The sequence below is a fragment of the Pochonia chlamydosporia genome, chromosome 6 (assembly GCF_001653235.2).
Source record: "Pochonia chlamydosporia 170 chromosome 6, whole genome shotgun sequence".
Classification (NCBI taxonomy): Eukaryota; Fungi; Ascomycota; class Sordariomycetes; order Hypocreales; family Clavicipitaceae; genus Pochonia; species Pochonia chlamydosporia.
Genome location: NC_035795.1, coordinates 13173 through 29352, shown reverse-complemented (window position 1 = coordinate 29352; position 16180 = coordinate 13173). Strand labels below are relative to the sequence as shown.

General features: G+C 45.6%; 3 protein-coding genes across 3 annotated transcripts; 1 reads left to right on the top strand and 2 right to left on the bottom strand.

The window, feature by feature from the left end:
* Positions 1 to 2821: 2821 nt before the first annotated feature.
* Positions 2822 to 3709, bottom strand: VFPPC_14636 (glutathione S-transferase; the record flags this gene model as incomplete). Its single annotated transcript, XM_018292404.1, has 1 exon — positions 2822 to 3709. One exon carries the CDS (start codon positions 3707 to 3709, stop codon positions 2822 to 2824), a length of 888 nt encoding a protein of 295 aa, XP_018141299.1.
* An 8784-nt stretch (positions 3710 to 12493) lies between these two features.
* Positions 12494 to 13260, top strand: VFPPC_14635 (aldehyde dehydrogenase; the record flags this gene model as incomplete). Its single annotated transcript, XM_022428923.1, has 3 exons — positions 12494 to 12604; positions 12658 to 12663; positions 12796 to 13260. 3 exons carry the CDS (start codon positions 12494 to 12496, stop codon positions 13258 to 13260), a joined length of 582 nt encoding a protein of 193 aa, XP_022284246.1.
* A 1434-nt stretch (positions 13261 to 14694) lies between these two features.
* Positions 14695 to 15298, bottom strand: VFPPC_09623 (hypothetical protein; the record flags this gene model as incomplete). Its single annotated transcript, XM_018288130.1, has 3 exons — positions 14695 to 14910; positions 14969 to 15178; positions 15224 to 15298. The coding sequence occupies 3 exons, from the start codon at positions 15296 to 15298 to the stop codon at positions 14695 to 14697; spliced, it is 501 nt and encodes a 166-aa protein (XP_018141302.1).
* Between the last annotated feature and the right edge of the window lie 882 nt (positions 15299 to 16180).

Genomic DNA, 16180 nt, shown 5'->3' with positions numbered 1-16180 from the left:
CTTTTATTACGCCCGGTGGAGAAACTCCAAAAAGGGCACAACTTCCCCTCGACAACCTTTTTGGCTCATCTGCTACTGTTAGTGGAGTGTTAGGTTGGTGCTGGTGTCGGGCAAATCCACTGTAGGAGCTAGACCTCAGTGGACGCGCAGCTCCAGAGAGCACCTTGGGCTACTCTTGAAATGAAAGGCCTGGCGTGAATGTTCGCGGAAGAACTGGGAACCCAGGCAAATCTATGAGCGATGGCCAGAATGGCCGAGCTTGCGTAAAGCCCTACCGTGGAGGTCACGGTAGGCATGGCTATGTCGGATAGCTGGGGAAGGCAGAGGTTGCTGGGATCCGCTATACTGACAACTAATGGCCGAGGCCCTGCTGGCCTCGGAAATCTAGGCTGAAGCTGTCGAATATCGGATGAGCATTGAGGGTGCGGGTAAGAACAACAACTCAGCGAAAACCAGCGATAATTGGTGGAAAATCGTGGTAAAGGTACGATAGATCTTTCTTTATATAGCACAACACTTTAGGTGATACACTAAAGTTTGGTAAAATAACAGACTTAACTGTGTATAATAAACTATTTTAACTGCTTTTTAGACATTTTTAGTCTCTTTTAGAATTTAAATTTCTTGCAAAAGATGCAAAATTAACTTAAAAATGCATTAAAGTGGTTTGTGCACAGAGTAAATCGCCAGCTAAAGGCATTAGGGAAAAAAGCGGTGCATCCCTAGAGAATATAGCCAATAACATAAAGTGTAAGATGCGCAACATCCTTGCCAGTAACTTTTGGCGACGCAATAATTATTAATCCGGGCCTCGTGCCTGAGCCACAAGGTGGCGGTGGCGTTGTATTCAATTTAGACTAACGGGGTCAAGGGGCCTTCACCACCCACCATTCGACCCTTCGGAGCAAAGATTATTAGTTTTAGATAGGCATAAAAGCTATAAGTTAGTTAATTTTATGTACCTATGCTATTAGCATAAGATTTATCTACTTTACCTCTACCCTTATACCTCACATGTCCTATAACCTCTTAATCTATCTATCTTCTCACCTCTTAAGCACTTCTACCGCAAAGAGGTTAGATTTCTAAGCCTCTTAACTAATTTAAGCCTAATTAGCAAGCAAAACTTTCTTATCTGCTACTAGAAAGCTCAGAGATAGGCATTATCTACATTAAATATTAAGGGTAATTAGAAAGCAAGCGGTCTCTAGCTAGTATTAGTTGTAAAGCCTCTTTTAAGCTATCTCCTGCTAGAGAATAGTAATAAGAGTAAGAATAACGCGCAAAAAACTACTAATTAATTAAGAACTCCTTTATCTTGCAAATCTTAGATATCAGAGACATCACAGATTGCATGGTCTACTCCTAAGAGGTCTAAAGGTCTTAAGGTTTAAGTACTCCATTTTAGCCTACTAGAAAGCGATATGCCTGCAAAGCGATTGCTCTTTAGAAAGATTACAAAAGGGTTTAATAAGAAGGATAGCCTTCTAGCAAAAGCCTAATTGCAGATTCAAGCACTAGAAGCACAGCTAGAGGCTGCCAGACCGAAGCGAAGAAAGAGGGTCAAAACTAGCCCAAATTCGAGGTTGGCGGATATTAAAGCAATACAGCGCGCACAAGAGGAAATTGATGTTGCTGAAAATAATAAAGGAGATGAAGAAGAGCCAGAAGTATCTGAAAATGAAGAAAACTGTATCGTAGTTCTAGGCGAATAAACTATGATAAAATAGAAGTTGGGTTTGGTCTGTGGATATTTTTAGGCGGCCCATATGGGGGGGTGGCCCACATCTATGTGCAGGGACTTATCCATCGTGTTGGCTGCTAGGAAACAAGGCTGCCAGAGCCCGTTAGCGAAAGAACAAAATGGCTTCCACAGCGTGACGCACGGCAACATTTGATACCCAGAGCCAAAGGTTTACATCCTTCGCCTCCATTTTATCGGTCACAACAACGCAACCTTTCCTGGCGGCCTGCACTTATACATGACGCGGTGACAACCGCCACATGATACGAGGCGTTGTGTACAAATAAAGTGGCCATCTAACAAGGTGTTTTGGTTAAGGCCGTTGCGCCGAAATGAGAACCGCCACGTTAAGAAATACTTATCGCACTATAGCTCATAGGCTATAGAACCAGGTAGATTTTCACTATTAGCATATAGGGTAGTAAAGACAATATACCATACTATTAGTAAGCTAGTTAATTATTAATAATCGCGCTAGTATTTGTGTAAAAGTAGCATTTACTAGGCTAGTATATTATTAATAAATATTATTGCTAGAAACTTACGTTTGGTAATAATTTGTTCTATATAGTGAGTGTTGCAAAGTTTGTTATCCCTTTCAGCTTAGGTACTTAGAGCTACTATTAGTAGTTACACCCAGATTTAGCTGATAAGAAGCCCCAACCTAGAGCTCTAAAAATATGGTAAGCCTGGGTTTCTTGGAAGCTGCCAGTCCCTTAAGTGTTTCTCTACTCTTTGCTATTACGTATTATATTACTTTACTTGGATTGCCAGGTCCTTAGTACTTACACACAGCTTAAAATTTAATGCTAGTTCTAAATACTAGCGACTTTGTAGATCTCCTACAGACCACCTTGCGCCAGGCTTAACGTTAAACACCCCACCAGTTTAGCCCTACTTAAACTTGCGAAGGACAACCTCTTAAGTCTACGTTCTGGTTCTACCGCTAGATTGACACAAGCTAAACGCGAAGCTTGGGCGTGTAGGAGTGTTGTGAATAGGGCGCTCATGAATCCACCTGGCTCGTCGGTAGATAGATCTAAACTTCAAATTTTCATTGCTGCAACGTTATTTAGTCTATAGCTTTGCTAATTCCTGAGCTTCCTTTCTCTGAACAACGAAACCGTGTCTTGGAGCATGTATTCTCAACGGGGGATTCTGTTCAACTGCCTCAATCACCACCTCCAAACTGTTCATGCTCAGCAGCGGCCCGTTTTCTCTGTGCGTCCTACCGTAATCAGATGGCCCAATCGTCATCATATCCCCCTTATGAATTACTTCCTCGCTGACACGGAGGTCCTGCTTAATGACATCCTCGCCTTCGAAGAATGTTGACTTTCGGATCAGAGCTGCTGCTTCAGAGCCAGAGATCTCCTCCGGCTCGCCTATGCGGTTGCGCGCCTCAGCTACTGCCTTGTTAAACCGTGCCACCCAACTATACACGTTTGGAAAGATGGCTGGAGAGAACTTTTCAGATGGTAGAGCTCCCCGAATGCCTATTATCCAAGCAATAGGCCAAATAGCTTCCAGGTCGGCTAGTCCAGGTGTTTCGGTTTCCAAAATCCATTTCCTATCATTGGATAGCAATGTTGATTCGATGAAATCAAAGGTCGCCTCCAACTGGATCAATGCGTTGGGTCGATTCCGTACAATCGACTCCCGTATATCAAACCCCAATAAATGGAACCTGTCACGCAGTACATCTACATTTAGTAGCCCTGGGGTAGTAGATGGCAACAGATGCACCGCGGCTGCAAACACTCCCCCATCATTGATATATCTGGATAGAATTGCCTGCACTGCTCGGCCGCTAGGGTCATTGGCACCCAGGGGCGGGATGTCCGAGTATAGCAACTCCAGTTTGGCTATTTGTAGGCGGCTATCCAAGTAAATATCCCTGCCGATAGCGAGAACCGGTACTCGTCTGTAGCATACGCCCAAACTGCCGATATCAGGTTGAGGCATGACTGGCGGTTGGATCTAACACGCGTTGTCAATTCGTCATTGGTTACTATTCACATTGCCACATCGGCGGGAGGTTGACCGTCGGGTTGTGAGAAACTACATACACATTTCTTGAATGGTATACTTCTCAGAAACAAATACCACATGATGCGTTGTGTGACTATGGACATATCATAGCCATAAAGAATAATGGGTAAGCCGCCCATGTCCGCTGATGTTGGCAACGGGGTGGAAATGAACTGCAGACCTCACGAAAAGTCCAGCGAAGAAACCGAGAAGAAGACGTAGGAGACCGAACATCCCCAAACAAAAACACTTCGTGGGCCACACAATAATAATATACACATATGGATCTCCTACATGTCTTGGCAGCAACTACGTACACGGCTCCTTTGAGCACAGTACAATTAGCACGGTCTTCAGCAAAGACACAATCATGGGCTCGACATTTATGGTCTCACTATGATGTATGCCTCTTGAGTCTCACCGTTGAATCGCAATTATACGGAAGACGCTAATGCCTAGACCACGTTAATAGTGCCTGATATTATGCCGTCGTTCCCTTGTCGGTGTTTGGTCGCACTTTCTTATCATGACGCCCCATACGAACTTGGGCGTCTGGGTCTATTGGCCGCTACGGGTGCGCCAATTTTCCGATGTTCATCATCCCCAGCTCTTTGTCCACGTGGCAGGGTATTTATGGGTCAAGAGTGGCGGAGCACAATCCCGGTTCCTTTTATTAATTCTGCAAATATTGCAAGGCAAAATGTCGGGTTGTGCGGTGGTCACGGACTGACATCCAGCAAATTGGCAATGTGCCACAACATACTTTCCGCGATGTGTAAAATTGTTCAAGTACAGTGTGGTTCATATAAGCAGCAGGCTTCAGATCACCCATAATACATCTTACTCGCACGGTGTACGTTAGAATACCTGGCGACGTATTATACTGGAGACGGGAATTGTTGCTTCCACCGCCGTCTTTGGCGGCGGAGCCAGTAGCCTGCGAATGGCTTCAAACAGCGGCTGAAACAGACCTCACGCGAGCAGGCCTCAACACCAACACAGGCGTACGCCATCCATAGCTAGATGAATTCAACAAGCATCAATCAACCAGTTACGAGTACCCCAAACCGCGTGATAATTATCACCCGAATAGAAGCCTTGCGCTTCCAACAGGAATCCTTTCACCACCAGTGAATTGCTTTTTGCTGATATTTGCCTCATCAAACGCGATGGACAAAAATACCGTGGAGAAGTAACAGAAGATCCTAGCCAGTTCAACCAAAGCAGATCCCTGTACTCAAACGCCGAATTTCAAAAGCCGTGGGACCTTGTCGGATAACGTTGCCCCCGGTCGACTCTACTAGCGGACTTAGAGCAGTTGACATCATCACGTCGGTTATCATGAAAGAAAGCTGACCGGAAAAGGCAATTATGAAGTGTAAAAGGCTCGGACGAAAGGAAGATATTTTGTATTTGGAGGACAACAGAAACAATTTGGTGAAAGCAACGACATCATGAATACACAATTCAGGCTATCGAGTGCCGTGTCTCTCATGTGATAATCATAGATAATTGGAACCGCATAACGTGACAACACGAGGTGTGTTGATGCCAGTTGAGGTTGGATGCAGGAAGTTGATATGGCCACGAAATCACTGCGGCATGTTTTTACCTGGAAGGCCTCCTTGATGCATGCTCCAAGATCGCTTTTGAGGTGTGTTCAACATTTACCTCGGCAACTGACCTCGGTGTGAAGCGAATCGTAAACGGTTCAAGCGCTCTCAATTCAACCGCTATCAATAGAATTGCAGATACGGTGGTCCAACTTCATGAGGCGAAGGCTGCAGAAGCTGTCAGCTCAATGCACCGCGATGGTGACATTGACACGCGACGCTTCCGTCAAGGCTCTGATAGTCATTACTACCACGTATGGACTAGGCATGAACGTCACCATTTGGTTATAACTTTACAACTTCACCTTCTGTCGTATACTCGGCCGGCCGTGGATGGCTGCTCTGGGTGCTTGTAGCATCGCTGCTGTCTAAGGCGAGACAGCCTTTCTTTTGTGTGTGTGTCGCATGAATCTGGCCCTGTCAATAGAATATGCAGCCTAGATGCGGAGTTTAGGCACAATTAGGCTATTACCGGAAGCGCAGTAGTGTTTCAAGGCGTTAATGATTGTGTGCTGCTAGATACGAAGGACAGTGAACGGTACTAGGTATATCAACTGACTGCCTGCGCGACAATGAAAGATATATTGCCTTCACGTAACATCCAGAAGAATTAATTTACACTGGATATTCCGTCTGCTCTTTCGGGTGCTGGTTCACTGCCCTGTTCCAATTTCCATCCCACCAGTTCAGCCACAGTTCCACTACATACGTTATACCATAGTCGTCATAAATGATCGGGTTCCATCCGATACCCATTTTGTGTATATGTGGTCAGGCTGATTTAATCGAAACTTGGGCTTATAGTTGAACGAATGCAGTTGTAGGAATTCTGCGACAACTGTTCACTTAACGTTCAACTTCCTCGCTTAGCCTAGATCATAAGTACTGAGACTTTGGTTCATCTCCTGTAATTTTCAAAAAAACGAGGGTTGTAACTTACGTATTGAGTATGGAACAATTCTTGGTGACAGAGTAAATGGAACAACAAGAAGGTACGGGTTTCTAAGTCAACACGACAGATATATATACTAAATGACGACAGTTGTCTGCTGAAGATAGAGGCAGGGAAGTACACCGCTCAAATACGGGCAAGCTTACCCAAGAATACAGACCCAGATGTACAAGAACTCGGCAGAAGGACAATTTTTTTTGGCTCGGTTCAGTAGTAAAGACCGGCTGACGTGAGAATGCTAATCAACGGTTTTTCAATCCAGCAAAAACACGGTTGGGATTGGAACGTTACATACTGTACTAGCCTCTCCCACACACTGCCATCGTCAGTTCAGTTTCCAAATGGGCTTGGTGTTAGGCATTTGTGGGTAGCGAACGGGCCAGTATCGGCTGCCAAATGACCAGCGCATTCGGAGTGTAGCTGATATCCGCCCATCGGGTGTTCGGTTTTTGACAGGCTGAGTGCAGCTGGAGGCAATTTCTCCGGTCAAAGTACACTTTCGTTTCGACGGGGGTTTGGGCCAACTTAGCTCGCTCAATGGTGTGATGACTTCTAGGCAGGACTCACAAATCAAGTTGCTTCCCCCTGCTTTGCGTTGCAGGAAGTTTGGATAGGTCTTGTGCTATTATCAACCCTTAGCCGGATGTGGTTGGCTACGAATCTTGTCAAACATCGTGATATCTGTGCCACCACCATGACTCTACCAATGTTGTTTTTTTTTTTTCGTGCCTTCTGGTCTACTGTAGGATGGTAATACATGGGTATCTAGCCAATAAACGCGGTATGGATTCTAGATCTATCATGCGCACTTCTATGGTGTCTTCACCATGTCTTTGTAACTCAGCAGACCGCCTGCAGAGAAATTCGAAGGAACGTAAACGTTGCCAGCCTAGCACTGTCCGGCGATTTACTCGGGATCTCACGGTGCCCATTGCCGGTTGCGGCTCCACTTTACGCCTTAAGCGGACTCGCCAGTGCTCCACTCACTCACCACGGGGAATGGTTGCCAGACGGACATATTTAGCATCACCAAATTCTGGACATGTGAGGGTTATTTTAAGATGCTACTAAATTCGTTGTTGTAAAAGTGTATCAGGGTCGCTGCAGCCACAATTACTTTGCTCAACATTTAAACACACAGAGTCCAATTTTAACGGGCTGGTGGAGGCCTTAATATCGAGGACAAAACATCGTACATAAATATACAATTAGAAAAAAGTAGTTGCTATGTATAGAATGATGGGCAAATTCTGTTCCGCATATATATGCAAGCCCTGGCATCTGAAAACAGACGCGTAACCCTCCACTCCAAAGTTGGCTGGATAACCAACTCGAAAACTCAGATGGCATTCCACCGGCCATCGCATGACCCTTTGTCTTCTAGTGAATACCCCCGGTTGTTTGTAGCCCGTTACTACTGCGTTTATGCGACGGATAGTGTGAATACTGAATCCTAAAGCATGTTAATAGTAACTTGAGTGCATAACGAGTGGTGTAACGGTCCAAGCGAGTATATTGACAACTGGCTAGGCGACTTTAAACAAGCGTCCAAAGCAGACAAGAAAGTGAAAATAGAATAAGCAAATGGATACCTCGTGAGCTTAAGAAGTAATTAGAAACAATCTCGCTTGTAATGGGTCCCAGCCCGGCTGGCCGGGATGGAAGGTGAGAGCGCCAGCTGAGCCACCTCAACCGGTTACAAAATCCCATACAAAGTAGACTTTCAACCCCCCTGCAAAAAAAAAGCAATTGCTGCAAAAGAATTTATAACATTTCGCCAGAATAATTCCCGCACGATGAAAAACCATATTCTCAGACCTATAAGCAGAAAACACAAATATATCTCTATGCAGCAGTCTGTAGAGTCGTTGAAGTCCGTGGGACCATTCTGATACTGTAATATGATAGATAAGAAATTTTCGGTTAATTTGATATAAAATCCAAAAAGTTTGCATGGGGGTTAGAAAGTCTAGTTTCTATGGGATTGTGTGGCACTCGCTGGTGGATTCGTTATATGAGCTTTTCGACCGGTCAGGAGCTCATTAATCGCTGAATCGAAGGCATGGTTCATGAACTGAACCCGACCTTGGATTCAGATTATTTGATTAGTTACATCCCTGAATTATTCGCAGCTAATCGTCTCCCTAGCGCAGCGTCAGTTTTTAAATTGGGCAAATTCGATCTTTTGCTTCTGGCTCAAACGGAATGAATCAACCGAGAAGTTTTTAAGTGGTCCATATGGAAAGGTATCTCAACGAGACGAGGATGTCGAACTGCGCATCGCTTGGCTCGCACGTGCAATATATGGATTGTGGACGTAATCATCTTGCACCGTTCTGTAATAGTGGTCTCCAGAGAGATGGGAAACAAATTAATTCCAAATATTAGTCCACAAGCGAGTGGGCCAGTTCCGCCTCCAACACCGACCTTGCTTGTCTTATGTCAAACATCTCCACCAAAATAATGGAATCCAGATCCAATGAAATCCAATTAATGCTTGCCGTCCAAGCTATCAATCACACCCCAGAATTAATTATTAGAGCTACTGCAAAGATCTATGGCGTCTCTCTAAATACGCTCAAGCGACGAGTTGATCACACAGAGTCAAGACAAGATACTTTGCCCAATTCTCGGAAATTGACAGATTTGACTACATAATACTTGAAAGCCTTAATAAGATCCCTCTTTATGTTTACTAACTCCAGTCAGGCTTCGTACATGAGCAAGTAACTACTAGTTACTCAGCTGTGCGCCTGTGGAAAATGATTACACCCCAGAAACCATATGCCAGATTAGGCGAGGAATGCCAATAAATAAGCAGACGGATGCTATGATCACCAGGAGGAATGCAAATGCAACTATCGCCATTGCCTCACACCGACGGTCTTGATGCCACATATTGGGACGTATTTTTGCTGCTCTGCGGACGCTTCGGTGAGTGGTAGTCAATCCACGTGGCCGTATTGGCGCGACCACTTTTATCCAGGAAACAGAATCGCGGTCGTTACCACTGAGACATGCTAGATTGATTCTCAAGATGGTAGACCCTGGAGAGGAATACTGTCAGTTGCTGAACTTCACTAGCAGCCAGCGAAGTTGGAAAGGGGTAGGTCATTACCTGTTCAAAAAGCGTAATGGGATGTCATAGACTCTTAATATTAGAGAATGAAATATTGTGCAAATAGCATGTGCAGTACAGTACCGGTACGGCACGTACTAAATACAGAGTTGAGAGTTTCCGAAGCACCCCCCTTTATTAGGTGGTCTGGGGAGACTGGCAGTGAAAGATGATCGGAAGCAGGGAAAAGACTAGGCATCCCGGCTTCGACCCTACCAAGGGGAACGGTGTGCCGGTTTCCGTGGTTATTGCGTCTGATCTTCCTTTGGTGTAGGTAGAGATGTGTCGCGTGTCGCCCGTACATATTTATGCGGCGGGTCCGTGGCGCCGTAATGCATGGCAATTCGAGATACGGCATGTGGCTTATTGTATTACTCAAACAGCCTAGTTTATACAAAAATCCGAGGGTGGACCTGCCGTATAGTTACATCGCAACACCTGGAATGTTGTTGGCTTTGTGCCCTCTGAGCTGAAAATGGAGAGTTAGTAGGCATTTCCCGAGGTGAATGAGCGAGACTTGGATTCGGTGAAGTGGGTCTATACGGCAATGGCGTCCTACCTGACAAAGTGATGAAGGCAGCAGCCAAACACCACGGCCTCCTGGATCATTCATGCCTTGTTCTCGCAGACGAGGTAGCAAGCGTGCTTGCCTATTTTGGGATTGACGCTTCTCGATTAGGCTACTTCGTTCTTGACAACGCCCGTAATAACGATACAGCAGTCGCAGCCCTTGCCGGTTTGTCTCCCCGCCCGACCAGAACGCACAGAAGATACAAGCATCAATGAAGACAATCATCAGTTTTCGGCTTCAATAATCGACCACAACCCCCGTAGTGAATTAAGTGGGGCATCGTGAATCTAATAGGGTGCGCATTCTATTTAGCCACCCGGGTGCCCATGTAACGGCCGCCCCTGTCAAGAATTAAAAAGTGACGGGATGGAACCAACCAGTGTAAGAGAAAGTGTGGGGCTTGAGGTGTTTTGTACCAAATTTATCAAACTGTCAGATGTTAGATTGGCGAGAATATGCGACTAAAGCGGCGCAAATTCATACTGTGGCCCGTGGCTGTCTGGATGAAGGGTAGCAAAGGACTTCCCCGCCCACAGGAAATTAAAGCAGAACAAGAAACAAGAATAACATCAGTTTCATCAGTTTCTAAATAAATAATTCCATAATTCATCAATTACCTTGGCCGTGAGCCAAGTAAGGCATCGTAAATCTAACATCGGAATTACGGTGTGGATACTTTCACAAAGGCGTCACTGTAAAATTAAATGGGTGTGTAGGCATTCGCCCAGTGTATTTATTGTTGTTTGTTCTGTTCCACTTTGTTAATCTTCTATTCTCCTTTTTATGCGCGTAAGCGTGTCGCAAGCAACACACCCCTATTATGCACTTAACTGGTATGGAGCAGGATTATGCACGACTTTAGTTGTGAAGGAGGTCACGCTTAAATCGATATGCTTATTGGATAAAAGGATAGTAATTAAGGCGGAAGTACCTTGGTATTTTTGGTGGGAGGACAGATGGATTTTGACAACACACAATACACACACACCCAATGCTAAAAAACTACCTCCCTGGTAGCGTGACATTAGTGCAACACAAACCGTAAATAGCCTTCTGTCCAGGCCCTCTAGGGGACTTCTCTCCGGGCGAAATAAAATCCGTATCCGTATCCGTAACGGCCGCCCTTAACCCTCCATACTCGGTCCGGGATGTCCTGGATAACCAATTCGACAGCTCATACCAGGGTATTCATTTAGCCATCGTATGATCTTCTGCCTTCCGGTGAATGCCCGCGTTGTTTGTAGCCCCCTTATGACTAGATCTGTGCGACGGATGCATTGTTCTAGACACTGGTGTCTAAACCATGTCAATAGTATCAAATGTTAAGCCGCTATTCGCGTATCGGTGTTTGGTTGCGCTTTTTCCGATATGGACGCCAATTTGTCGCCGCCGGGGGGGAACCAAACTGATTCGCAATACCCCCTCGGTTAATGCGAATGCAGGAATCTGGTGTACTATTGGAGGCGCTGGAGGCTGCTTCGTCATCTCACGGTCCATGCCTAGCTTGGTTGCCCATGTGACATTTGTGTTTAGGCTTCAGTGTGGTGTTTTGGTTCAATTCATCAAGTCTGGAAATATTGCAAGGCAAAGTGTCAGTCAGTGCGGCAGGTCACGGTAATATGCCACAAGATCATATTAATCTACTAGTAGGATGCCCTCGGGTTCGGGTTAAAGCTGGTTCACGCCCCAAGCTAAGTCGTAGTTGGAGGAAGCTTTTGCGGACAAACCACATGGACATCACCAACTAAGCGTCAACACGCTCAAGATGTCGTACAGCTCCGAAGCACAGGTCGACGAGGTATTCTCCCTCCCTCCGGTTGCAAACACTCCCAATCGAGAAATTCCAATATCTGAGACTTCACACAGGCCTTCGGCACCGTCTCCAACATATTCAAATCGAATGCCACCAAACCCCTCGAATGGCGCATCAAACAACTCCGCAAGATATGGTGGATGCTTGAGGACAACCGCGAGCGCATCGTCACCGCCCTCAACAAAGACCTGAACAAGCACCGTTAGGAGTCTCTCCCAGTTGACGTTGCCGGCATCTAAAAACCCTGCCTTAAAGCCCTCGCCCATCAAAGAATGGACTAAGGACGAGAAACCTCGACGAACTGATCCCCTTAACCTATTTGGCGGGGCGCGCATTCGCAAGGAACCGAAGGGCGTTACACTTATTATCTCGGCGTTTAATTACCCGTTTATAGAGCTGTTTGAGCCCATGCTCTCTGCTATTACTGTGGGATGCATGACCATCCTCAAGCCTAGTAAGTTGGCGCCGACTTTGAAAAAGCTTATTGCCGAAATTGTGCCCAAGTACCTTGATTAGAGTGCCATTTGGGTTATTACCGCGGGGCCGCAGCAAATAAATTATTTGCTGGAGCAGAAGTGGGATCATATTTTCTTTACGGGGTCAACTGCTATGGGTAAGGTTATTTACGCCAAGGCTGCCCCAAATTTAACGATGGTAACGTTGGAGTTGGGTGGACGGGGACCCGCGATTGTCACATCTTCGGCGGATATTAGTTTGGCAGCCAAGAGAATTGCTCATGTAAAGTTTATGAATGCTAGACAGGTATCTATTACTTATTCGGTACTTAATAATGATGAAATATTGACAATATGTAGATCTGCGTTAGTGTCAACCACGTCTTTGTCGATCTATTAATCAAACAGAAATTTATCGCCAACCTCATTAAATACTTTGACTAATACCGCTCTGGTTGATCACGCCAACCCACCTACGCCACGCACATCGTTAATAAGCGTTACTACACGCGTCTTTATAACCTCCTCGAAAAGACACAGGGCAAAATTGTCTACGGCGGCAAGCGTAACCCTAAGACGCGCTTCTTTGCACCTACTATTATTAACGGCGTAACCACCAACAACTTACTCCTCTCGGAGGAACTATTTGGTCCCATCCTGCCCCTATTAGACGCTACCCTTAAGCAGGCTATTTCCTATACCGTTAAGCACGACTATCCCCTCGCCCTATACGGCTTTACCTCCTCCCAAGCAGAGAAGGATCAGATTCTGCGTCTTATAAACTCCGGTGGTGTGTGCTTTAATAACGCTATTCTGCACATGCTCGTTAAGGATGCCCCCTTCGGCGGTGTTAGTGCCTCCGAAATGGGTGCGTACCACGGCCCCTTTGGCTTCCAAGAATTTACGCATCTGCGAACAGTAGTCAATGTCCCCGGGTGGATGGAGCTGGTTCTGAAGGACTGATATGCCCCTTATACGGATAAGAAGGCCGCTGCTATGGTTAGGTCTACGGGTGTAAAGCCTAGTGTGCCGTTTGATAGGAATGGTAATAATGCTGGTAGCTTGGGTCAGGCTGTCTATCCATACGCGTATGGATTAACTTAATCCAAACGAAATAATTCATGCGCTTATTCCACATTTAATACGGATACAGATGCGCATTTTATTTCGCCCGGAGGGAAGTCCCTAGAGCGCCTAGACAGAAAGCTATTTACGATCCATAGAGGGTTAGGGTTAGATTAGGGTTAGCATTATTATCTAAAAGCTATCTTGCCAGACTAATTCTAACTAAGCTAGATAGATAGGTTACAAAAGGAAAGCTAGCAAACTAAGTACATAAAAAGAGGGATTTTTAGAGAATCTTAGAGGTAGATAGAGAAGGTAGAGAAGATAGTAAAGAGGGAATAGATAGACAGAAAGACAGAAATAGAGAGACTAGATAGAATAGATAGAGAATAGATATAGAAGATAGAAATAGGTAGAGGGAAGAAATAGGTAGATCTGTGTGTAAGTCGGCGGGGACGCAGCGGCGTGGACCGTTTTTACTTGGTGAAATTCGACTTGCAGCAAAATTTGGCTTCCACCGCGCGCCACCGACTAGCAGCGGACTTTTGTAAACTAAAAATTACATTAATAGATAGCTAAGAGCATAAAGATTCTGGACATGAACTTTTTTTTTATATAACACTTAATGCGACTGTTTTATTCGTGATTGAAAACTGGATTTAACGTTTATAATCTATTTCGGATGACTAACCGTTGACACCCCGTTTGGTGGTGTTTTTCTTGGTACATCATGATGACCAATAAAGTATCGTGAAGGCGGCTACGCAACCCCTGTCCATACAAGCGAACCAGTTGCTAATCAGCAACCCCGGTAGCAACATCGGTTTGCATTGACAACGCAACCTCCATATCGATAACGGAAAAATTCGGCGGACAGGGTACGACTTCAAGCTTGGACTTGAAACGGCTATACAAGGTATTGGGTTGCTACGTGCCAGAATACCTATGTGTCGCACGGTATTCGGATTTCCTCAATGTAGGATTTATTAGGGCACGTGTTAGTATCTTCGGTAACGTCGGTAGGCTGCAAAGCCAGGGGTAACCCGATCATATGAGTACCGAACCACATAGAAAAGAGAAGGATACAGATCTGCCTTTCATGCATGCAGAGGTGGCGTTTGTCTAGACTTAAACCTATTTAATATGGATTATTAAGGAACGTGTGATGTTAAGCTCAAGTCGCTCACTTAAGCTAACAATAATTATTATGTGAGGCTGTGGTATTCCAAAACATTTGACTTTCATATGATTCCAACCTTATACGTATAAAAAATGAAAAGTTTCACGCCTTGTCTAGCTCTCCAAAGAATCTTGTTATGTGACATACGAGGTCTACTGTAGAAGCAAAAGTAGAATGGCAGATACAGCCAACAGTACAGCTAGCACAATTCCTCCAATGCCAACTCCCAGGTTCGCATCGTGGAGAAGAAAACCCCCAATTAAGCCTGATGCAGTAGATAGAGCCAGGTTGATGGAAACAGAGATGATAGCCAGCTTTGCCTGACGCCGGGCCTGCGCCCTTTTGGCATCGATGTTGGCCACTTCTCTCTTTGAGTATCCGAGTTAGTCAAGCTGTGGGGTGTTGCCTGTATGGGAAGTGGCTTACCTGAGGTTGCGGGTCCTGGGTCCCGTTATTGATCGGCGCCGAACCGACAGCTTCTTGCTGGCGGGGCACCATTGGTTCAGTGCCTGCGGCAGGGAATGGAGTTTCTGCAGCGGCAATAGCTCTCGGGTAAACTGGAGCTGTTACTGGGATTGACCCTCTGTAGGGCAGAGTGATCAAGTCGTGAGACTGGGGCGCGTATTGTTGATCTAGCTGCGTCTGGTTAGCGTAATGTAACTACATTCATGAAAAGCCTACCTTAGCAAGATCAATGGCAATGTCGCCGCCAGCAGTACTGGAAGTTTCAACACTTGGGACAATATTTGCACCCATAATAAAGAGATTATGCGAGAAGATGAACTGATATCACCTAACTAAGTCATATCGAAGTGGTTGCATGGAAATTTATACGATGGCCCTACGTCTGCATACAATCCCTATGCATATGGCTGGGGACGCGCTCTCTCCAGTGTGAGAAGCTTAAGTGCTACGGTGACAAGATGTGGAAGTCCACTACTCTTTCCTCGCTGCTGCGAGTTCACCCTGAGGAGCACGGGGCAAACAACCCCTCTCTAACTAATTTATGGGTTGGAAACAGGGCGGCTTAAGGAAATACCTCAGTTATGAATTAAAAAACTAGCAAATAAAAGTATAATTATAACAGTGGAGATCTTGCGGTGCTCGTCATTGAGATTGCTCAAACTCGCTGCAGCGAGTTTGTCTCTATCCATCAACGGCGGGGTAGTGGCTCAAGAAAGCTGGCCCTTCTTCTTTCTCCTCACGGAGGCAAAATTCTCTTCCCGATTTCATTCCCTTCCAAAGAAAACACGACCAGCAACCTGATCTATTATACGCATTTTTAATTATTGACTTTTAGCGCTAGCCTTCGAGAGTCCCTTGGTAGCTGCCGAAATGAGTGAGCTGACCTCCAAGCTGCAGCTGCAGGTCCCACCTAGCGATAGCAGGGATGGCCTCAATAGCGGCGACACTCCTCCTGTTTACGCAGACGCCAATGGAATGGAACCGCGCCTCCATTTTCTTGGGAGAGTACGTCTTGCGAAATTTGAGACGGACCAGACAGACTTACAGCGCCGCATCCATAGCATTCGCAATAGAGAATGCATCTTAAAGGGACGATTCAAGGACATCGAACTTGATACTTTAACTGACGAGGGTTATTTCTCCAAAAGAACCTCTCCGAATTCGCAAGAGGAT